Genomic DNA, 24,446 nt, shown 5'->3' with positions numbered 1-24,446 from the left:
GCCCCCCTCCCCGGCAGGAGTGAGTCAGGGCAGAGACACTGAGGGGGCAGGGGCTGGGGAGCACCTCAACAAGTTAGGGCGAGACACAGCTCTGCCTCCTGGGTCTCCCATTTGACCACTTTTTAAAAATTTTAAATGTAATCTAGAGCTTTCCTCCCTTATGGTTCCTGCTTCTTGTGTTCTCTTTGAGAAATCTTTGTCTGCCTCAAGTCATGAAGATAGGCTCCTCTGTTTCCTTCCAGAAGGAAGGAAGCATATCTTTAGCTTTTGTATTTAGATCTATGACCCAGCTGGCACCGGTTTGTGGGTAGCTTGCGAGGTAGGGGGTCAAGTTTTGGTTCTTCCGTATACAGTTGACCCAGCACTGGATTTTTTTTAGATAATTACTTAAAAATTCATAGTAATAAATGTATATATATTAAAAAGTTATTGTTTAACAAGCTCCTGCTATGTGTCAAGCATCATTACAAAGCACTTTACATCTACCTTATTTAAAACTCTTCACAACCCTATAGGGTAGAGTGTACTGTAATCTTCATCTCATACCTTTAAAACCAAAAAGGGTTTAGGCCCCTTGCTCCTTTTCCTGTGAGAGGGGAGATGAGACTCTGCCCAGAACCAGGCCTCAGAGTCCGACTGGGGTCAGCAACGGGGCCCATCAACATACGGGGGTAGGGCAGTGGCCCACTCTGGGGCCAGTAAACCGGGAGCTGCTGTCCTACCCCGGGCAGCCCCAGCAGTCACCTACTCACAGAGCACTCAGAGGCTAGTTCACATGGAACATCAGGTCAGTGGTGTGCTTGCAAAGTAGGTGGCTCTGAAATCCAAGGGCCCATTTCTGTCTAGTAGCTAAGAAGTGGGAAGTGGACAGGGGGAGCCCAGGCTCCGCTGCTCCCCAACAGTCCCGTGCTACGTACCGCAGTTAGCCTCCCCTCCGAAGGCCGGTGGGCAGAGGCAGTGGTACTTGTCCAGTCCTTCTGGAATACACGTGCCTCCATTCTGGCAGGGCTGCGAGTCACAAGCGCCTATCGGAGAGATGCCCATTAAGAGCCTAGCACATCAGCTCAGATGCATGAAGGGATCTGATCAGAGCTGTGAGTCCAGCAGGCCCCCTGCCCCACCAGGGCCCAGCTCCCTCCATCCCCCAGGACCACTAGGGACCTAGCCAGAGCACCTGGGGCAAAGACAGGACAGGAAGTGAGTGAGGTACGCAAAGGAGGGGCTGGGTGTGGGTACAAAGGACACACCGTGGTGGGCTCCATCAGGCCTGCGTGAACCAGAGGCTCGCAGGGGATGTGCCAATGGCCCCTGGGCTGTTATGGCCTGAATTGCATCCCTCCAAATCCATATATATTAGTCCTAACCCTCAGGACCTTGGAATGTGACTGCATTTGGAAAGAAGGACTTTAAAGAGTCTTTAAAGGCTCCTTAAGGTTAAATGAGGTCATAGGATGGGCTCTAACCCAGTCTGACTTATAAGAAGAGGGAGAGACCCCAGCAAGGTGCACGGAAGGAAAGCCACGTGAGGATCCCAGGAGCAGACGACCATCGTAAGCCAAGCAGAGAGGCCTCGAAAGAAACAGAACCTGCCGACTCCTTGATCTTGTTCGCCAGCCTCCAGAACTGTGAGAAAGTAAATTTCTGTTGTTTAAGCCCCCAGTCTGCGGTCCTTGGCTCTGGCAGCCCTAGGAAACTGCATGATGGGCCTTTATCATCACCCCTGCCTGCCGAGGAGGCCTAGAAGAGCTCTGGGTGGCCATGACAATGAACTGGTACTGGACCCAGGCTCCCTAAGGATGAAGATCTCAGTAGCATCATGGCCCCAAGCAGGTGTCATGAGATGCGGGGGGAAAACTGCAGTGTGGAAGGTGCCGTTCCCCAGGTTCTCCATGGTGGTTCTTAACGGCTTCTGCAGGCTGGCACAGCCAAACAGGGAGCCTTTGGCTCCTGGAGCCAATGAATATGGCCTCTGCTTACCTGGGCACCTTAATTAGCCGGGGCAAGCCCCAGTATCTTCCACTAAAAAGGATGAGGACTTGTTCCACAGTGTTGCTGTGAGGATTACATGAACTAATCCACGGAAAGTCTGAGCACAAAGCCTGGCAGGCAGCCAGTGCTCCATAACAGGTAAAGACAATATTTGGTTTTGGATATGAGGTCCAAATGCTGGGCCACAACTCTTTTAAATGGGGTATTTTACCCAGGGAGCCACAGTTCATGTCTGAAGTGTCCTATCTGTGATCCTATCTGAGCTTCGTATCAATTACTATAAAATGCAGATAATACCACACGCCCTCCCTCATAGAGTTTCGGAGAACAGGCAGGAGATTCATGAATTCGTGTGTCTTATATTCACAGGGCTTCCTAACTAGCTGTATGGCTACCAGTGGAAGTGGAGATTTCTGGCCTTTCTACATGAAAATGTTAATATATAACTTGGGGATCACGTCACTGAAACCAAAGTGTCTGCTTTTTGAAGATAGGGATTATCAAGGCTCATGGAGAATGCCTGGGCTGCCATTCTGCCCCGGGAGTACCATGGAAACGACCAGGGGGCTCAACAGCAGCACAGACATGGGCCTTTAACTGAGCCGCTCTTCTGCGCTAGGCACCCCACTAAGTGCCACACGTGTACGATCTCGTTTCACTGCCTGATGAGTCCTGTAAAGGCCCCCCTCACTTCAGACGGGGGAGCTGGAGCTCAAGGACTAGAAGTCCCGTGAAGACCAGACAGCTAGAAAGGGGAAGATTCAGATGCAGCCCCTGGTCACTGTGGCTCCAAAGCCTTAGTGCTCAAACTTTAATTTCTGAGCAAAAACTGAACTTTCAGTGTCTCCTGCCTTTCAGAAGCCAGCGATGTGAGAACTTTAAAACAGGATGCTGAGGATATCACCAAACCCAGGGACAGGAAGGATCCAGGAGACATGCTCCCTGCCTCCTTGGGAGAAGCAAATCCATAAGGGACTGATGTCAACATGCTTGAGTGTAATTTCTCTGCTCTCAGGTCCGTGGGGTGCACTGGACCCCTTGGTGAGGAACAGGGAGGCCCCCTGGGGAACAGGTTGAATGAAGCCAATACTTCCGTGGACATTACCTACTCAATCTTCCCTAGGATCCCAATTATGATGCCCGCTGTCATACGGAGCAGGGAAATGGGTATTCCAGACACAGGATGACCATTACCCCTGTTTTATAGAGGGGGAAACTGAGGCTTACGTATCTGGTCTGGAGTTTGGTGCTGCATGTGAGGCTTTCTACCTGCAAAGCTGGTGCTCAACGCATGCCCTTCTCTGCCTCTTGTCAATGCAAGGGGCACTGGTTAAGGAAGGCGATTCCAAAGTTTTCACTCCGTTCTTAGTGAAAAACACCACTGAGCAAAAGAGGACTGAGTGCGGCACAAGCGTGCTCTTCTGCCTCTGAAATGCCTGTCTCTCAACCCCAGAGCTGGTTCCCAAACTTGCCCTCTGCCCCAGGAGTGCAAACGCCCCTTTGGAAGCCAGCCGAGTCCCAGGGCCCAGAAAGAGCTAGAGAATCCAAGAGGCAGACTGTACCTGGGCACGTGGTCCTGTAGCAGGTGGAACGGTGGCTTCGGTACACTCTCTTCCAGCTATAACCCAAGGGAGCAAATGATGGAGATCAAATGTTTAACAGGAAGGCCGAAACCTGGAATGTTATTTGAAATGCTAAAAGCTGATAGAAGATTCCTATGCAGATAGGGGTCAAGAAAGACCACCCTGTTTTCTTTGATTCTACCCCAGCTTTAAGTTGCACACAGAGTGGGGAATGTTTCAAACTACCCAGAATCAATTTTTTTAAAACGTAAATTGGCTATCATGTCAGAATTTGGAAATACTCTGCGTTCAAAACTCTGAACTATGAGAAGAGCTTTCTATTATGAATTCCTTTCCAGGGCTAGCACCAAGGGGGGCGGAGCGGGAAAGCAGTGGGAATTAGACAAGTGGATTCTGGCTGTGTGACACCCCCAGGCTCCCCACCACTGGGGCAGGCTAATTAGGCTCACCTCTAGGGCAGAGTCTTTCCTGGAGCAGAACATCCACTTGGGATAAGAGCCAAGTCAATTACAAAACTCAAGGTGCTGCAATCAGAAGTTTGCCAAGCTGCCAGCTCATTAAAGAGAAATCTCTCTGTCCACATCTCCTCCTAGTAACTTCGTAAAACCGCAAGGCCTAGCCCACAAAGCTCTGTGGACGCCCCGCGCCCCCCCTCCAGCCTGCATGGGAAATCGGCGTTGTTGGAGCGGGGATTGGCCACAGGACTTTGCCTGGATGTGCCCAGGCTCCCTCAGGTCTGGACTCTGTGCAAGGCCTTCCTTGCTCTATTTAAAATTACAACCCTGCTCCCAACCACCACCTCCCCACCCCTACCCTGACCCACCACTTCATTCTTTCTCTCTGTGGCACTCATCACTACCTAATAATGTGTTACTCTTTCACTGTATTTACTGCTGGAGTATCAGCTCGTGATGGCAGATTTCTTTCTGAGACATTTCATGCCGATTCCCCAGGACATAGGACAGTGCTGGGCACACAGGAGGCCCTCAGTGAGTTTCTTGAGTGAGGGGATTGATGATGAGCTCCTCTGTGTAGGCATCATTCCAGAAGCTTGCAATATTAGTGAACTCATATGAACGCTCTATCTGCTCCCCACAACCCCCTGGGGTCGGTACAGTTATTAGCCCCCTTTCAAATGTAGAAGAGGGCGGGTGGGAGGTTCCCAGCTCATTAGTGGCCACGTTGGAATGAAAAGTTCAGCAGTCTGACTCCAGAATCTGAGCACAAAGCCATGAAGTGGGTCCTACCCACCAGCCTCTCCCGGGGCTCCCAACTCTGAATGCCTCTGCCCAGCGCGCCACTGGGTTCCCAGATCTTTCCAAACTGTTCCAGCAACCCCTTCTCCATGATGTCCTGGGGAGGACAGGCCCCATCCTAGCACCTGAGACACCTGACAGTGGTCACTGGTCCTCTTGTCCAAAGCCCCCTCTGGACCATGAGCGTCCTGGGGGCAGTGTCTGTGCCGGTCTGCTCCCTGCATGCTGCTTGACTCACAGCAGACGCTCAGAACATGTTCAGGGAGAAACAAAGAACTGTCTCCTTTCACTTGAAAGCTTGGGTTCTGAAGAGGGCCTCTAGTGGCCTCTGACACGGCCCCATTTCCTCGGACCCATGGTCAGGGCATGGCCCTTCCCTACCAAGACAGTTATTGGACTCTCCCTCGGCCCAGCACGATAGCTCATGGGTTTTCAGCCAACCCGTTTCATTGCTGTGTCTCCTGAGCTCATCCCTGAGGGCAGGCCAAGGGGCAAAGACACAGTGGGTTCAAACGTCACCCCTGGATCTCCAGGAAAGGCAGAAATGTGGGATTGCCAGGTGCTGACCTGCTGTCCTGCAGGAAGTCTGGATAAAGGGCCAAGGACCAGTCCAGGAATTTTTGAGAAAATGGCTGACCACAGAGCAGCAGAGACTCTACAATGCCCAGGCTCCAGATCTGACAAATATTGCATCTCCCATGGCCTCCACAACCGGAATTCATCCAAGACCTTAAACCTCCTGCCTCACTCGGCCCCATAAATATGGAAACTGGTATTCAGAGGAACCAAACTACCAGACCACGATCCCAAGTCCAGACCACGGCCCTAGTGGACTAACTTTGAGTCGCTTATGAGCCTTCCAGAAGAGCTGTGACCCTGTCACCCTCACTCACTCTGGGCACTTAGGCAGTGTGTCTATAAGACCCTGCCACTGTATAGCTGTGACCCTCGCTATGATACCCCGTTACCCCATAACTCTGTCCCTATCTCCCCCCACCCCCCAGCAGGCATTCTCTGATCCCTGTCACTCTCCTTGGCCAAGACCCCAAACAGCTGTTCTCCCTGCACTCAGCACTCAGCTTTGGGGCCTCCTTCTCCACCCAGACGTGTCTTCGGGCTCGGACCCCAGACCATGTGGACAAACCTGGAGAAGGGACAGCCTGCCGCCAGCACGGCCTTGCTCCCCCGCGATCCTCTCCAGCACCGGGCACTGCCCACCAGCTCCCTGACCGTCTCCAGCGTCTTGTGCTCACAGGGGTGAGGCTGGACCTCACAGTCTGTGTCACAGGGCACAGAGATGGAGAAGACAAGGTTACACTTCCTTCCCCCAGCCGTGGTTCCATCACCCTCAACCCGGGCCACCCTCTGCCTCTTGCAGAGCAGAACAGACCGGGGCCGGTCTCTAAGCATTCCCCGCACACTGCTTTCACACCCTTGTGCCCGTGTGTTCCTTGCACACAGCGTGCTCCTGGGTAGACCCTGACGACAGCAACTGGGAATGCAGAGACCTCACCCCAGCTGAATCTGACTATGCGGGGAGCTGACCGGCTCTTCCCCCCCTGAGGAGGGGACAGGCACAGGGGCCCCTAGATCTGGGCCCCAAGCCCCGGGCCCCTCTACCCCATGGAGACAAGCTCAGGGTTCCCGGCCGAGAGAGCCCACAGGGTGTGACACAGGGAGAGAGAGCAGAGCACCCCAGCACCAAAGCTTCTAGCCCCCTGCCTGGGGAGCCTCTCGACCTCCGGCCCCCAGGAACCGTCCCCACCCCACTTTCACCAAGGGCAAGACGGCTCCTTCCCAGGCCGGAAGGCCTTACCTGGAGAGGCAGCGGTGCAGAGAGCAGACGTGCTGAGGGCGCTCAGGAGACCGTTGGTGGCGTCCTCCACCTGCTCGGCCGTGAGCACGTGCCGCTCCCTCGGCGCGCTGGCCAGCGTGTGCAGCTCCTCCCACCTGTCCCCGGGCCCCGGCAGAGAAGTTACGGCAGCTCCGCGCCCGGCCCCCCACCTTCCTGTCCACCCATCCCCTACACCGTGGGCTCCTCGTGGGCATCAACACGACCCCACGCTCCAGAAGCCGCTCAGCGGCAACCTCATCCGCCCGGGGTGCTGGCGAGGTCCAGAAGCGAACCCGAGCGAGACCCCGAGGGCGCTTCAAAGCCCGGGTCCTAACGTGTGCACCAGAGCCCACCTGCTTCCTCACAGGAAGGCCTCCCCCTCAGAACCAGCAGCTCTTCTCAGAGACCCAGTCCTCACGGAGGTAGCGGTCTGGCCGTGTCACCCAGAGCCAGGGAGAAAAAAATGTTACCAGAAAGGAAATGAGGGAAAGTGGCTGTGGGTGGTGGCAAGACAAGAACAAACAAGGCCAGCTTGTGACAGAGAAAAGTCCCGAAGAACGAGAACCATTCGAAGGCCAGCAACGTGAGGTTGTGTGGGGAGGAACGAGCCAGCACGCTTCAAGAGCCAGAGGGCACCACTGTTAGGGCCCGGGACGGAAATGACACGTGGCATGATAACCTGGGGCGTGAAGAAAGCGTTAAAGGATGCTGAGAAGCCTTTCTGAGAAGACAGGGTCATCAGTAATGGGTTTAGAATCTTGCCCGTCAGAAATTCATCCAAAGAGACAAAGGCTTGCCAGTGTGGCCGAAACTTCATTTATCTCTAAAATGTACTGATGTAAAACTTCCCATTCTCCTCTGAAGCCGCACAGGCCAGACCTTCCCCCAGGACGAGGGCGCCACCTGGCCCGCACAGGGGGGCATCCAGAGGGCAGCCCAGCAGCACATTCTCACCAACGCCAGAGCTGAGAACCATCAGGGAAGGGGCTCGATGAATACTCCCAGGAGGTGAGAGTCAGGTTTTTATGCCCGTACAGAGCCTCACCCTGTCTACAGCAGCGGTTCTGAAACTTCAGGGGGCATCAGAACCACAGAGGGCCAGATACACCGCTGAAGGAGGCACCTCGGCCCAGAGTTTTGGAGATTCTGCGGGGTAGGGCCCGACTGTGTGTGTTCCTAACATGTTCTCACTTGCTGGTGCTGCTGGCCCAGGAAACAGACTTTGAGAACCACCGGTCAGCTGTGACCCGGCCTTTGACCAGCAGTTGGGGGAGCTGAGTCCGGAGGGCCTGGAAACCCAATGGGCTTCCTCGGACGGCTGCTGTGGCTGAGCAATGTCCCCTCTCCTGATTCTCGATTCCTCCAAGTGAGGGGTACTCAAAGTATGTCTGTGGGCCGGTGCAGGACCCCCACCCTGTTTCACCCTCATCTAGGACCAGACAAGCACAGACACAGAATAAAAACCCTTAGAACCTAGTTGTACAGCGACTTGACAGAGTCCTTTTCAGTCTGCTCGGATCAAATAATCAACATTTGAGCTCACTGTCTGTTTTTTTATTTTACTTTCCCAGTAGCTCATTTGTATTGTATTTCTCTGAAGTCTCAGGCCACGATGGATTAAAACACAAAACAAGGCAAATTGGACTCCGCCACAGGCTGTCTGAGAAGCAGCTAGAGAAGAAAGCCCAGAACGGGCCACATATGTCCACTGTCTGGGAGGCTCCAGCCTCACTGACAAAACCGTGACGTGCAAGGTCGTCCATTCAGTACCGTGTGGGAGGGGTGGGAGGGGAGCCGGGAAGCAGCACCCTTGAATCCTCTCTCACCGGGTTTATCTCCTCCTATGTGAGGACACGTGAAGAGTCCACGATAAGGCAGTCTCACTGCCAGTAACAACAGCATGATGACGGTGCTGGGGACCATCAGCACCACCAGGACGTGGCCCAAGATGTCCCCTTAGCACTGCACAGGCTGGGCTGTGGGGGTCTTCCCTCTCTGCACTCACCCTGGGAGATCTCCAGGTGACAAGGGCAGGGTCTCTGTCCAGCCTCTCCTGAGCCCTGGACTCCTACACGCAGCTGCTGACTCAGCTTCCCTACTCAGACGTCCCATCCGCCCCTCAGACTTGATCTGGAACAGGACTCCGCTTTCCTGGTTCTTCCCCAGGCTTCCCCATCTCAGGAGACAGCACTCCTTCTCCCTGAGGGGCTCCGGCCAAAATCCTTCCATGTTCCATTCAGTGGCCACTCATCTCTGCCTTCAGAACAGACCCTCGGTCCAACCATTCGTCAGGGGCTCACAGCGCCCCCCACTACACACTGCCATTACCTCTCATGTGAACAGCTTCCAAAGGCTGCCTGCCTCGATGCCCCACGTCCCCTAGTATTGCTTCTCCTTCCACTTCAGCCCGCCATCTATGCTCTACCTGGCAGTCAGGCAGAGCATCTTCAGGTGTCATCTTCTAAAAAAGTTAGCCAACACCTGCCGTTTCCCTGCTCAGAGCCTTCACAGGGCTTCCCAACCTACTCACGATAAAGTCCCAAGTCTTGACTATGACCCACAGAGGCTCTGGACCTGACTCCCACCTACCTCTTCTGCCCCATTTCTTGTAATGCACCCCTCATTCACTGGCATCCAGACACGCCCTGGTGGACACACTAAGCTAGCTACTGCCTCAGGGCCTTTGTGCTTGCCACACGCCTGCCTACCCTGTTCTTTTCCCTGCTGTCTGGGAGGCTTGCTACTCCTTTCACTCAACTTTCTCCTCCAAAGTCAACTCCTGACAGACCCCCCTCTCTAAACTAGCTGGGCTCCCTGATTCTCATCAGTCTGTTAACCTCCTCCCTTACTCTTTCTCCTTTGCCTTTTATTTCCACCTGAAAGGACATTATTGTTTATTCACTCACTTGTTTATCATCTAGTTCCTTTCCTAGAATGGAATCTCCGTGAGGGCAGGCACCTGGTACTGTCTCTGTATCCCTGAAAACTCAAGAATAGCATTTGGCGTATTTACTGAGAATAAAAAATGTACTAAAATTAATGGAGAGATTTCTGTGTGCAGACACAGTACCAGGACCAGAGTCCTTTCACATAATACCCCCGACAACGAGGGGCCCACAAAGGCACCTCCCATTTTAAGGTTGAGAGCAGTGAGGACGCGTGGAAGGCACGTGCCAGCATCTGGGAAGGGGAGCGGCCCGTCCCAGACCCCCACGCTCCCGGCCTCCGGAACGGGTCTGTGACTCAAGCTAGTGAGAAGCCTTTCTTGGATCATTCAACTGGAAACTGGAAGCGTGAGTCTGCTCTCTCCGGGGTGGAGCTGGGCACGGCGGGCAGCCACGGATCCAGGTCCCTCGGGGGGGCCAGGCTGAGGGAGCGGCAGACACATGTGGAAGACAGAAAAGGATCTTCATGGCTCCTGCTCACCCCAAGGGACCCCCCGACCCACCCAGTACAATGAGAGGAGCCCGTGACTTCCATTTCCGCCCCAAAGAATTGAGAGTCAAGGAACGGCAGGGCTGGGTGACGGGGACGGGGCCGAGAGGCTGTTCACAGAGCAAGTGAAGATGAACGCCAGAGGCTGGGGTCTTGGTTACAAGAGAGCGTTCCCGTCACTGGGCTTTCAGCAAGCGGACTTTTTTTTTTTTTTTTTTTAAGATTTTACTTATTCATTTGACTGAAGAGATCATAAGTAGGCAGAGAGGCAGGTAGAGAGAGAGGAGAAAGCAGGCTCCCTGCTGAGCAGGGAGCCTGATGCAGGGCTCCATCCCAGGATTCCAGGATCATGACCTGAGCCGAAGGCAGAGGCTTTAACCCACTGAGCCACCCAGGCACCCCGCAAGTGAACCTTTTGAAAGTCATGATCTTCTTCCATAAGGCCTTCCTTGTGTGAAAAATGAACATTTGCCCAGTCATCCTCTTGAATTATCAGAAAAAAAACTTTCAGTTCAACCAAGATAAAATGAATTTTTCTACACTCAGAAACATCCAGGGTCTGTCTGCTCCACTCACATTACAGACGGAATTCAAAGCAGCGCAGCTGGTTCAGCGTCTTCCATTGCTTCCGAGCTCCAAACCTTTCACTGGGTATTTTGAGGGGTAATGAGGGGACTACTGGGTTTGAAGATATTCTTAACGACCCGTCACAAAGTGAACAAATGGGACAGCCACACTTGATGGTGGAATATAAACTCAATTTACTGTCGTCTGTTGTGCTGTTCATGAAAACAGAGGTGCTGCGTGTTGTTTATAGTCGTCTTTTGACCCTAATTTGATGCGCACAACATTAAAAGTACTGACACATGAAAAAAAAAAAAAGAATTGAGACTCAAGTCTCCGGCGCTGACAACCCCATCCTCAGACTAAATCAGAGACCACACATGCTCCCAGACTTGGCGCTCCCTGCACGGGCACACCGTACAGAGCGAGGAGAAGACAGAGCCCAGGAAGGACCAGGGTGGTCTGGCCGGACGCCCTCCTGTCCCGTGGCTGTGAAGTGTCTCTGCAGCGTCCCAGGGGCTCTTACCTCGGAAACCGGACCCCGACGGCAAATATGGTGACGCCTCTTTCCTTCAGCTGCTTGGCGGGCAGCGCCACGTGCCCTTGGGACCGCCCGTCAGTGACGACCACGAGGATCTGGGGCACAGAGGCGTTCCGGCCGCCGGGGAAGCCTTGGCGCAGAAGGTATTTCAGGGCTAGGCCTGTCTCTGTGCGCCCTCCTCTGAGCTCACATAGGGGGAGAAAGCAAAGACAAGTCAGTCACCCACAGACAGGAGGCCGGACGACCCCCTGAAACAAGGGGCTTCTCGGTTGTTGGTGACTGTCGCGCTCTCCTGCCTCCAATGACAGCTCAGGGCTGCTGACCCTTATCATGCATGTGTCTAACACCCACCTCCCGTCTCCCCCTATCTGTGTCATCCCCTTCTTGCTACGGCTCAGCGTCCCTTTGTGGGGGCTGCAGGGGGTAAGCAGGTCACTGAGCTGAAGAAAACCATGTGCATCTGTAAGGGTGAAGGGCAGGGTTTTGATCTGAAGGTCAGGGGCAGAGGGTGGGGGTCATGTCTATGATCAGGCCTTCCTGGCTCGATTCCAGCTCAGGGTTGGGTGCTAGAAGGATGAACTGACGGACAACTTCCCGAGCAGGGACGTCACAGCGGTCCCACCTCATCCCAGCCCCATTTGAGGGACAGTCCACTGAGCTTGGAATGAAATCTTACAGTAGGAGGCTCCCGCAGGCGTCCCCAGGGGGAGAACCACCAGCTCTCGGAGTCAAGTGCGCAGAACATGGTGACTCCCTACGGTGGGTTTTAGGCCAAACCTTTCAGTGGGTGGAAACACATCCAACATGGAAAACAATGTCAAGGCTGATGGAATCACTGTACGCACAGAAAAAAACATCAGACCGTCGTTCTGAACTGCCGATCACAGAGCGAAGATCTGGTGTGCTCGGTTATTCTCAAGCTACACTGAGTGTCAGTGAAGGCGATGCTTGCCTCACAGAGGGCCCTACGGTGATTCTTCTAAGGTGCAAACATCTAACTGACAGGAAGTGTGTGAATGCCTACGTGTGTGAATGTGTGTATACTTTTTAAACATAACACCAAAAATGCTCAGTTCTCATGTAAGCCTGACGTGGTCCTCCTGCCTGGGCATCTCTCCTACTCTGTTCTCCTCCAAGTTGCTCCCTAGAGATCCATCCAGGCTCCTTGCATTTTGTGGTTTCCCCCTTCCTCGCCATCCTCAAAGTCCTCTCCATTCAGCAGAGGTGAGGGAAGAGCAAGGAGTGTGCTTGGAAGGATTTATGGCCCAGGCCCAGAATGTTCTTCACTTTTACTGCTTTCTGTTGTACGTGCACCCATAAAGGGCAATTCTCTCTACAGGGCTCCATTAAGTTAGCAAATGTCAGCAAGAGTGGAGAGCTCCTAGAATGAAGACTCTGTCTACCAGAGATCAGCATCTGCTTCAGTTAGAACGCCAGTTTTCAGCCCATGGGTGTTTACTGTGGACCCTTTAAATGCAAGATAGTGAGAGGGAGACCAGGAAGCATAACACGATCCCAGCCCGCAACGAACTGCCCATCTAACTGAAGAAAGAGGACCTGCCAGCAAATAAAAATTACCAGTGAAAGAATGGTAATGAACAAGAGTTCTGAGGGGGGCTTCACAGTGGGGAGGAGCTGTTGGGAACAGGCTCCAGCAGGGAAAGTGTCTGATGGGGTCTTGGTGGGTCTATGAATTAGGAGGGGAAAGTCCACTCCAATCCGGAGAAAGTGTGTAAGCAAAGACACTGGGGAACACCACCGGCTGTGTCCTGGGGCTCGTGAGCAGAGCCTGGCCTGAGCAAGGGCTTATCCAAGGGGAAGAGAGCACACCAAGTGCCCCCAGCCCTCCTCACACTCTGCTGGTCTGCCCATGAGACACTGAAGACAACCAAGGCGAGTTCGATTTCTGAGAAGACTACTACCTTTACCAAAGCCCATGTCTCTGTGAAGAGCCTTCCTCTAAGGTCCCTGGACGGACAAACTGTTTCCTGTTTCTAAAAGACAATACTAGCACCAAGTTTCTCCTTCAGGCCAAGTATCTCACCTACTCCTCTTACTAAAGTAATTCTCCAACTCTGGTAAAATGTGCTAATATTACCCTCATTTAACAGACGAGGAAACTCCAGCCCAGAGAACAGTAATGCTAACTGCTAATATTTCCAGAGCACTTCTCATGAGGCCGGCATGGCTGTGTGTGTGTGTGGGCAGATGCTAAGCTCCGATAATTCTCACCATAGCTCCCTGAGATACGGGAGTTCGGGGAAAGGCCTTATTAAAGGTCACACAGCTCATGAACGTGGAGGCAGGACTTGAACCCTGGACCCTCCACCTCCAGAACCTGAGTTCTTAGTCATAACATTATACAGCCATTCAAGTCACCTGCCTCTGACCCAGCTAGCCGGAGGTCAGAACCAGAGGTTAAACAGTCGGCTGAATCCAAAGCCAGTGGTCTTTCTCTCTCCAGGGGCTGGCAAATTACAACCTGTAGGCCAAATCTAGTCTGCCAATTTTTATAGATAAAATTTTACTGGGAAACAGACATGCCCCTTCATTTATGTATTGTCTATGCAATACATAAATGATGGCGGCCAAGCCTTAAGTATTTCCTCTATGGCTCTTCACTGAAAAAGTCTGCTGACCCCTGCTCTAGGCTGTTCTACCTAAATGGTCCCAATGTTCTCTGTTTACCAAAAGCCAAGGTGCCCCAGTGCCACAGAGCTCCCTGGGCCTTCACGCTCCTGGCAGTGTGCCCCTGAGCCTCCTGGCTGTGGTTAGAGAGAACTCAAATGTCAAAGACGTGGGAGCTCAGGCTTCCCACTGCCCTGGCCTGGGGGGAGTGTCTGCCCTTCGTATCACTCAGCACACAAACACCCACGCAGTCTGTCCCCTCCACTTCTGCTCCCTAACCTGCCTTTCCCCCCGGAACTCTCCATAGGTCAGGTGAGATTCCTAAAGACATCTGAACTCTGGGAAACGAGGAAAAGTCCTGCCACCTCTGCGTTCCTGTGGAGCATTTCTAACTCAGAGTCCGCTCTGAGCCCAGGGTCTGGCTCCAGACAACGGAGGTCCCAGGCCAGAGTCTCTCCAGAATTTTTCCAATTCCTCTCGAATGAGACTAAACCAGACCGGAAGCGAAGGCTCACAGACTGACTACTGTCTCGGGACGTTGTGACTGAAGTGCATGGACCTTTCCTGACAGGGGTGGGGTGTGGTTGCAGATTCTAAACATTTTGCCACTCATGTGGGTTAAGAACACGGGCTCTACAACAGACCCATGAAAAGTGCTCCACATCACTCGGCATCAGGGAAATACAAATCAATACCACAGTGAGATACACCACGTGCCAGTCAGAATGGCTAAAATTAACAAGTCAGGAAATGACAGATGCTGGCGAGGATGCAGAGAAAGGGGAACTCTCCTACACTGTTGGTAGGAATGCAAGTTGGTGCAGCCACTCTGGAAAACAGCATGAGGGCTCCTCAAAGAGTTGAAAATAGAACTACCCTATGACCCAGCAATCGCCTACTGGGTATTTACTCTAAAGATACAAATGTATTGATCCCAAGGAGCACATGCATCTGAATGTTTACAGCAGCAATGTTTACACAAGCCAAACTATGGAAAGAACCTAGATGTCCATCAACGATGAATGGAAAAAGAAGATGTGGTATATATATACAATGGAATACTATGCAGCCATCAAAGAAATACAATCTTGCCATTTGCAATGACGCCAATGGAACTAGAGGGTATTATGCTGAGTGAAAGAAGTCAATCAGAGAAAGACAATTATCATATGATCTCCCTGATATGAGGAATTTGAGAGGCAGGGAGGGGGGTTGTGGGGGGTAGGCAAGGAAAAAATGAAACAAGATGGGATCAGGAGGGAGACAAACCATAAGAGACTCTTAAACAAACTGAGGGTTGCTGGGGGTGGGGGGGTAGGGAAAGGGTGGTTGGGTTATGGACAAGGGGGAGGGTATGTGCTATGGTGAGTGCTGTGAAATGTGTAAGCCTGATGATTCACAGACCTGTACCCCTGGGGCAAATAATACATTATACGTTAATAAAAATCATTAAAAAGGGTGCCTGGGTGGCTCAGTGGGTTAAAGCCTCTGCCTTCAGCTCAGGTCATGATCTCAGGGTCATGGGATCGAGCCCCACATCAGGCTCTCTGCTCAACAGGGAGCCTGCTTCCTCCTCTCTCTCTGCCTGCCTCTCTGCCTACTTGTGATCTCTATCTGTCAAATAAATAAATAAAATCTTTAAAAAAAAATAAAATAAAAAAAATAAAAATCATTAAAAATAAAACACGGGCTCTAGAGCTGGTGGGACTCAAATATTCGATCTGAAATTTATTAGCCAAGTAAACTAGAAAGTTACTTAAGTTACTTAACCTGAGACTCAGTTTTCTTCCCTGTTAAAGTAGGGACAGCAATAGTATTGAGGATTAAATGCTACACCCAGTACCTCCTAGTACCTAGTGAGTGTTCCATTAGTGGTAGTTACCATGATAAATTAACTAGCAGTCCTATTCCAAGAAGTTTATCTTTTGAGTTAGTCTCAAATTCCAATGAGCTTAAAAATCCCTTGGGGCGGGGCACCTGGGTGGCTCAGTGGGTTAAAGCCTCTGCCTTCGGCTCAGGTCATGATCCCAGCCAGGGTCCTGGGATGGAGCCCTGAGCCCACTTCCCCACCCCCCACCCTGCCCTCTCTCTGCCTCTTTGCCTATAAATAAATAAAATCTTTTAAAAAAAAAATCCCTTGGGGGCGCCTGGGTGGCTCAGTGGGTTAAGCCGCTGCCTTCGGCTCAGGTCATGATCTCAGGGTCCTGGGATCGAGGCCCGCATCGGGCTCTCTGCTCAGCAGGGAGCCTGCTTCCCTCTCTCTCTCTGCCTGCCTCTCCGTCTCCTTGTGATCTCTCTCTGTCAAATAAATAAATAAAATCTTAAAAAAAAAAAAAAGTTTATGATTTAAAAAAAAAAAAAATCCCTTGGGAGGCAGAATAATGGAGATTCTCAGATCCTATCATCAGAGACTCCAGACTGGTGGTGGGTGTGTGACCAGGCTGAGAATCTGTGTTTTAAATCGGCTTCCTCTGCCCCAGTGATTACACGGATGCAAGTAATCCATGGAACAGATTCTGAGAAATAACTCATCAGAAAACTCACTGTAGGTAGAGGGGTTTGATTACAGGTATTTTTTTCCCTCTCTTTCTTTAATCAATAGACAAAGACATTGCTCAGAAGCAATGTATATGTATCCTTTTAGAGGAATGACTTAATATACTATGATAGTTTAATTCATTGGGTTATTATATAACCATTAAAAAGGATCAACATGAAAAATAATGCAACTGTATCCAAAAAGACACACCAAATAGTAAGTTGAAAAAGAACAAAATGCCTAGTAATCCTCTAAAAGCTGTGTTTGACCATTAATGTGGCTTGAAAGACGCCAAAGACAGCTACAAAAGGCTCCATGCTAAGGTAAAGAGGTGCTATTTTTGTAGAGCTATCTAAATACAGTAAAACTCTGATAAAGCTACAGATGAGGTCCAAAAAAAAAAAAAAAAAAAAAATGCAGTCCCAGAATATCAGAGCTGCATTCCTAGGAGATTAGGGAAATGACTGAGGGAAGCTGCACAGCCAGCTGGCCAGGAGCTCTGGACATTCGGAGCGGATGTGGCTGGCCATGCTCTATCTGATTTTATGTTATCACAGGGTGCAAAACTGGAAGATTTGATCGCAGTATTTTTAAACTTCTTATTGCAAAGGGGCGATAAAGGATTGTCAGGACGGTTCCTTAGCCACCTCAAAACACACTTCAGGGGATCGCTGTGGTCTAAAAAGGCAAGTATTGGGTGGGGGAGGGTTGGGTAGAGCTGTCCCAATCAGTCCGGCCTTTAAAATTTCACTGCAGAAAAAGGGTAGAGTCGCAGGGAGGTCATCACTCCCACTTGGCCAACATTCTTCTGTACTGATTAATAACAACATCTTAATGTTTAGTGTCCTCAGCGACCCTGCAACTGTGGCCAAAAAATTAGTTACTGCCTCCTTGCCTTGTTTGCTACCTCTTATAGTCATCCTAGGACACACGAGCACTAACGATGCACAGCCCCACAAGAAGAGCTGACCTTGTTCAGACACATGGAGACGCCTCTTTCTCCATTCCTCATGTCCTCATGTGGCACCTTCTTACAGAGTCTCTGGACTTCCTATGTTGTGAATAATACTCTCAAACCCTTCATTATGACTTTCAACACAGATGAGAAGACAGTCAACCAACTCTTTAGGGGGTGGGAGGGGAGGGTGGAAAGAAGTGGAAAAGGACAGCTGGGTGGGATCTACTGGACGAGCCACAGGCCTCTGTGGTCCCTGCCAAGTCACTGCTCCTTCTCAGCCTCAGCAGTCTCCCATAAAATAGCAGGCTGGAATAGATCCTGGATGATCTCTTTTTTTTTTTTTTTAAAGATTTTATTTATTTATTTGACAGAGAGAGATCACAAGTAGACAGAGAGGCAGGCAGAGAGAGAGAGGGAAGCAGGCTTCTTGCTGAGCAGAGAGCCCGATGCGGGACTCGATCCTAGGACCCTGAGATCATGACCTGAGCCGAAGGCAGCGGCTTAACCCACTGAGCCACCCAGGTGCCCCTGGATGATCTCTTAAGTACCTTTTTGTACCAATTTGCTGCAATTTGCTTAGATTTCAGAAGAGAGCAGGGCCAGATGATGGAATCAAAGTCACCCAATTTTTGACTTTCAGTTCTAAACTTAAAGCAACAGGTTACTTCTTCTTCTGCCGATGTTAGCATGCATAGAAGGGCTACAAAGATGTTTTTGTAATAAAAGTTTATATCAATAATGATACACTTCAAATACCATAAAATTCATCCTTTTAAAAGTATATAATTCCCTGTTCTTTTAGTATATTCACAGAGTTGGGCAAACATCCCCACTAAGTCCAAAACATTTCATCGCCCCCAAAAGCAGCCGTACACCCATTAGTAATCACTTCCTATCGCCCCCTCCTCGCCACCTCTGGTAGTGACTAATCTGCTTCTGTCTCCATGGATTTGCCTGTTCCAGACATTTCATATAAATGAGAACCCTATTCTCAAGGTTCATCCATGCTGGAGCATGAATCACGGCATCCTTCCTTTTTACGGCTGATAGACCACATTTGGTTTATCTGTTCATTCACTGGACATTTGTGTTGTTTCCATTTTTTGGCAATTCTAAACAATGCTACTCTGAACATGAGTATGCAAGTTTTTCTAGGGGCATACATTTTCAGGTTGTTGGGAATAGATTCGTTGGGTCATATGGTAAATCTGTGTCTCGTTCCAAAGCTGCTGCACCATTTTACAACCCTACCAGCGGTGCATGAGGGTTCCAGTTTCTCCACGTCCCTGTCAACACTTGCTGCTGTCTGCCATTTATCTTAGCCTTGCTAATGGGTGTGAGGTGGTGGTTCATTACAGTGTTGGATCACATTTCCTTAATGGCTAAGGACACTGAGCATCTTCTCAAGTGCTTAATGACCATTTATATATCTTTTCCGGAGAAATGTCTGTTTATAAGGTTTCTTGTTGGGATGATGAAAATGGTCTAAAATTAGATTATAGCAATGGTTGTGTAACTCTGGAAAATACACTCAAAATCACTGAATTGTCCATATTAATTGTGTGGACTTTATGGTATTTAAATTAAATGTCAATAAGGTGTTTTTAAAAGGCTAATGTGCATAATAATCACAGGGCAGGGGGCAGTGGGAGAGATCTTTAAAAGGTACAGATCCTAAGTATCTAGTATCCAAGTATCCTAAGCCCGGAGAGGGAATCAGTAGGTCTGGGAGGAAACCAAGGCACCTGCATTTTGACACACTCCCTGGCCAAAGACCTCACTTTAACAACGGCTGCGTCGGGTATCAGAGCTCAGGACTGCTTCTCTATAAGAGACCATTCTTGGAGGCCTCAAGGATAGAAGGCTCCAAGGAACTAGGAAAGACAAGTGCACACTAATGTTGTTTTTAACAAACATTTCAATGTGCTCTTTTCTTTTCCCTTGTACTTCCTTGCATTTGACTTGCCTCTCATTCCGTTCAGGGCACCCCTGGGCTGGGGTAAATAACCTGGGATGAAGTCATTGGGGGTTCCTGGGGCGTATAGGGCCCCTGTAGCTCCTGCCATGCCCAGTGTGGGGGTGCAGGCTTCTTGAGGGCACTGGCAGATGTACAGAGGCCCACGACTGGGGAAAGGGCCACAGAGTTCAGGGCTTCTGCAACTGCCGTTGGTGGCGGGCTATAAAGGGCTGGGACCTTGGCTGTCAGTGGCACTCCAGTGGGCACACGCCCCAAGGAGCAGGAGATACCATAGAGGATCCAGAGATCAGAGCAGAAAGAAAGGCATTCTTTGGTGTGGGTTTGTGAATGCGTGTGTGTAGCATGAGTATATAACACACTTTCATACACATAGGGCTAGATGTGTGTATATAATATACATGTATATAAAACATATACCAGATAGATGTGTATTTACATATGCATATTTGCATATACACACATCAGTTGACTTGTATTGTGAATAATGTTACGACCCCACTACATACATAATTTACGGGGCGTGTGTGTGTATGAGCTCTCAAAACCAGAGTCACACTGGAGGACAAGCAACATAAATAGCTATTCAGAAATGTTTAAAGCATTCTTAATGACAGAGCGACACCGGCTCTTTCTAGAAGACAAAAACGAGGCTCCAAGAAGTATGGTGAGCCGTCCCAGCTGACAGTGGTGCCCAGGGAAAGAACGGGGAGAAAGCGCCAGTGTTCTTCCCACCACCTCACGCTCTTGACCGACCTCGACCTTCTCCAGCTACTGGGTCCCAGGTTCACTGACTACTCCACACAACAGAAGCAAAAAGACTTCCTTTTTCACCTTGCACTTTTAAGCTCCCACCCAGGATGCCGTTACGTAATAATGAGGAGCAGTCCCGAGAGGCGAATTCTCATTACGGACTGTGCATCGCTGGCTTCTGGAAGCCAAGCCACAGCCCGCTCTCGGGCCAATCACACCCTCCGAGGGAGCGATTTTAAGGGCGGCCGGCTGCGTCCTAACCCCGGCGGCACCTCATCACACATACTTGAAGACCATCCTCTTGATTTTTGCCTTCACGTCCTGCTGCGACGAAAGGGCATCCAAGGGGAATTCCAGACGCGGAGCGGAACTGAACTGCATCGCCCCTACTCTGACCTGCGGAAGGAGACAGAGGGCGCAGGGGTCTGAGAACGAGGTCAAGTCACAAGTGTTCCTAAGGGAAAAGAAGGGACCAGAAAGGTGAATGACCCTGCCTCCCGCCCACTCAACAACTACCAGTGCCAGGGCTTTCTCCAGTGTCCCTAAAAGAAGGTTCCGAAGACCAGGAGGAGCATCTGGAAGGAAACAGGGAGTCGGCCCGCGTGCCGTACAGACAACCACCAATTCAAACTTCTCAGCCCACGTTCCAGCAGCCCTCCGGCCTGGGCTGTCAGCATCTCTAGGGCAGGGTCTCTGGTTACGCGTCCGAAGGCCTCCCAGGAGCAGGCACTGTTTTCAGCAATCTCACGTGTTATTTCATTTGAACCCACGCAGGTGCCATCAATACTCAGGTGGCTGCTGGAGGAACCGAACTGCAGAGAGGACGCGGGTCCGGCCCAGGGCTAGTGAGAAGGGACCCTGGGCCGTTGGACCCTCCTAATGTGCCTCCAGCCCTCGCTAAGCCTCAGCCACCAGGCTTGCCATCTCAGCCAGGACGGGCTTGCAGCAGAAGGCACATGGGGTGCCACAGAAGGGAGCCACAGCCTCCACACACACATCCTCGGGGAGGGGGATGGGCAGGGGGATGGGCAGGGGGCAGTCCCCACACTGGGGAAAGGCCAGCTCTCAGACCGGAGTCACCCTGGAGGACAAGCAACACTGAAGCTGAAGTGACCCCGCAGGCGAAGGAGCCAGAGCCATGGGTGATGCCAGACGGAGGACTTCCTCCGCTGGGGAAACGCCAACGCCTTCCAAAACCAGAGAAGGGAAACTGACGCCAGCCAGTCTTGAGCAGAAAAGGCTATACGCGTTTAGGCCTCCTCTCGAGGGTCCACGCCCTGTACCCAGTCACTGGCTCTCTAAAGCCCCTCAAGAAACTGCATTCTCAGCTACGACTCTATTACCCGTCCCCAGTTCTGGCCAAGATTGCAAACAGGCCGTATGATTCATATTTAAGCAACCAGGCTGCCTTTTACCTACTACCTGAATTCCTGCACCGCCAATCCCTGAGCAGGCCTGGTGCTTTGGGGACCATCAAAGCACTCTGCCCCGCCCCAGCAGGCCAGCTGCACCTGCTCCCGGCGAGCACAGCCCAAAGGATCTTGGTTCAACAGGGAGTTATAAGGAGGCGCTCGTAAGCATCTTCGGGAGGAAGAAATTTAAGTCTTGGGTGGGCATGTGTGGGAGGTGGATGTTGGAAAACAGCAGCAGAGAAGCTCAGGAGATTCTGAGGAACAAAGCAGGTTGGAAATCTCCCTTGAAGTTAGCTTGGGTTCCAGCGCCATCTCCAACTAGTGGGGAAGAGATGGTCCAGTGAAACTGGGACAACTGAACAGCCAGCTACAAAACAGAGCATCAGCCACTAACGGAGTCAGGACCTACATGTGAAAAAATGTAACCGTGAAAGTTCTGGAAGGAAACTAGAGAGAATTTCTTCATAACTTCAAAGTGGAGAAAGACCTTCCTATGCCTTGAAATCCAGAAGCCATAAAGGAAAAGACTGATAAATCTGACTACATAAAGAAAAGTTCTGCAGGGCAAAACATGCCATCATGCAATAAAAAATGAAGACAAATGGAAAATTGTTTGCAACTCAAGTCAGAGGCACAGGGTTAGTTCTCCCAATGTGTAAAAAGTGCCTAGGAATTGATATGTTAAAGACCAACTACACATTAGAAGAAATGGGCAAAGTATATGAACAGGGATTGCACAGGAAACACGAATGTCTCTTTAGTATGAGAGAAGATGCTTAACTGTACCACATGGAGATGTTGCAAAAAAGCTAAATACAATGTTTGCAAAGGAAACTAGCAAGTTCTCAAATATCGCTGGGAAGCACATAAATGTTACTGCATCCATGGAGAGCAATTTGTCAATATTTATTGGAAGTTACAACTGCAGGGAAGTCTGGGTGGCTCAGTCAGGTCTGACTTTGGCTTATCTGACTTTGGCTCAGGTCACGATCCCAGGGTCCTGGGACACAGCCCAGCATCAGGCTCCCTGCTCAGTGGGGAGTCTGCTTCGCCCTCTGCCCCTTGCCCCACTCGGGCTCTCTCTCATTCATTCCCTCTCTCTCAAATAATCTTTAAAAAAAAAAGTTACAAAGTTACAATTACATAGGGCTACTGGGAATTCATCCTACAGATATACTTATGTGTGAAATAATGGATTTATAGGCTCATCGTGTATTTGTAATATCAAATGCCCATCAGTAGGGGATTGGTTAATTAAACCTCAGGAAATCCTTATGAAAGAATGTTAATAAGCTGTAAAAAATAATATAGATCTATATTAATGCCTATGTTACTTATATACTTAGATATGGAAAGACTTCCAAGATACCGTGAAGAGAAAAAGGCAAGGGATAGAACAGTGAATACAGCATGGTACACTTCATACTGCTTGTGTTTGGATGAAGTGATTCTGGAAGGATGCTCAAGAAAGCTGGTAGGGACGGGCGCCTGGGGGGCACAGTCGGTTACATGTCTGACTCTTGGTTTCAGCTCTGGTCGTGATCTCAGGGTTGTGGGATCGGGCCCAGCGTCGGGCAGCACACTCAGCATGGAGTCTGCTTGAGACTCTCTCTCCCTCTGCCCCTCCCAACCATGCCTGCACGCATGTTCTCTCTCAAATCAATCAATCAATCTTCTTTTAAAAAAAGCAAGCAGGTAGGAAAACTGGGCAGATGGAAAATATATGAGTAGGAGGGACACTAGGCATTGACTGCATTTTAATTGAACCATGTGAATGGATTATTTAGTTAAAAAAAACTCCCTGGAGACCAGCAGCTGGGTATATTTACTTGAATTAAACAGGAAGGATACAACTTCAAAACAAAACAAGATGGAAATAACTTGAGTCAGTGGTTAAGACATTTAATGTAATTGGTGGTTTGGGAGCAAAGCAGTTTCCTTTTATCTTCAGTTGACTGTATGCTCAAGGGCAAGCCTGCCCGGATTTCTCGCGCTCTGTAATCACTCTGCTGCAGTCACTGTACTGGAGCCAGGAAGCAAACTTCTCAGCTTTTAATCACTGGGAGGAAGACTTCAAACACCTTCCATCCACCTCCACAACACAACATCCATAACAAGCCTTAACTTACAGCACCTTGAAAACTAAATTTTAGAAAGTAAAAAAAGGTGCAGATCCCTTGTGCATGGAGGTCTAAGGAGGCACAGAAATGCAGCAGCAAATGCAGAAAGCCTCAAGCACGAATCAGATCAAACCGTCTTTAAAGGCTCTCCTGCAAACACCCTTTGCTAGCATTCCAGCAAGTCGGAGTGGCTCAAGCTCAAGGTCCAGCGGCTCACTAGCTCACTCAAACAGAGCCACCCGCCCCCCAAACCCTTTGCTCAACGAATCTTGCTGGAGAAAGTTTTTCTCAGGTCCAGCCCCAAGAGAACTCTCTGAATGCCCAGATTCTGTCTGAATGAAATAGAGCCATTCCGCACCCTCTTTTGCCTGAACGTCATCATCGGCTTCCTTCATCTATGGAAGTTTCCAGGGCTCTCACTGTTCTGGCTCCTTGTGATGGGTACTGAGTGGTTTGCCCATTTCTAGCCTAAAAATCAGCCTCCGGAACATAATGCCACATTTTAAATGTGGTCTGGCAACACCAAGCTTTAATTCCCTGAGTTCTGGGGAACTGTGGTTGACACAGCTGCACCAGTGCACACCAGCCATGAAGTCTTTTGTGGTGGTTTTCTTACCCTGTTGGAGGACGCTAAATTCTACCAGTGCCCACCCCTTACACATTACACACACACACACACACACACACACACACACACACACAGTGCTACTATACCAGCTATCCATTTGCCATGCAATAGGGTATGACTTCTTGGTGTCACCTCATCTTGACCCAGGGGCTACCCACTGGGAGGGACAAAGGACCTAATGGAGCGAGTCCTGAGCTCAGAGTCAAGAGCTTCAGTTCTTCCACACTTAGC

General features: G+C 50.4%; 1 protein-coding gene and 1 pseudogene across 4 annotated transcripts in view; one reads left to right on the top strand and one right to left on the bottom strand.

The window, feature by feature from the left end:
* VWA2 (von Willebrand factor A domain containing 2) overlaps positions 1-24,446 on the bottom strand; it is a 46,797-nt gene that overhangs the window by 6,679 nt on the left and 15,672 nt on the right. For all 4 annotated transcript variants that reach the window (XM_047702525.1, XM_047702527.1, XM_047702524.1 and 1 more), the window contains 6 exons: positions 20,342-20,451; positions 11,188-11,382; positions 6,645-6,778; positions 5,973-6,105; positions 3,552-3,607; positions 918-1,025 (listed from right to left, as the gene is read on the bottom strand). In XM_047702525.1, coding sequence (XP_047558481.1) covers positions 918-1,025; positions 3,552-3,607; positions 5,973-6,105; positions 6,645-6,778; positions 11,188-11,382; positions 20,342-20,451 — 736 coding nt within the window. The remainder of the gene's footprint in view (positions 1-917; positions 1,026-3,551; positions 3,608-5,972; positions 6,106-6,644; positions 6,779-11,187; positions 11,383-20,341; positions 20,452-24,446) is intronic.
* On the top strand, positions 7,654-10,925 carry LOC125085028 (proteasome maturation protein-like; annotated as a pseudogene).

This window comes from Lutra lutra, chromosome 14, assembly GCF_902655055.1.
Source record: "Lutra lutra chromosome 14, mLutLut1.2, whole genome shotgun sequence".
NCBI classification, from domain to species: Eukaryota; Metazoa; Chordata; class Mammalia; order Carnivora; family Mustelidae; genus Lutra; species Lutra lutra.
Note: the sequence above shows the minus strand (reverse complement) of the source record. Positions and strands in the feature narration are given on the sequence as shown.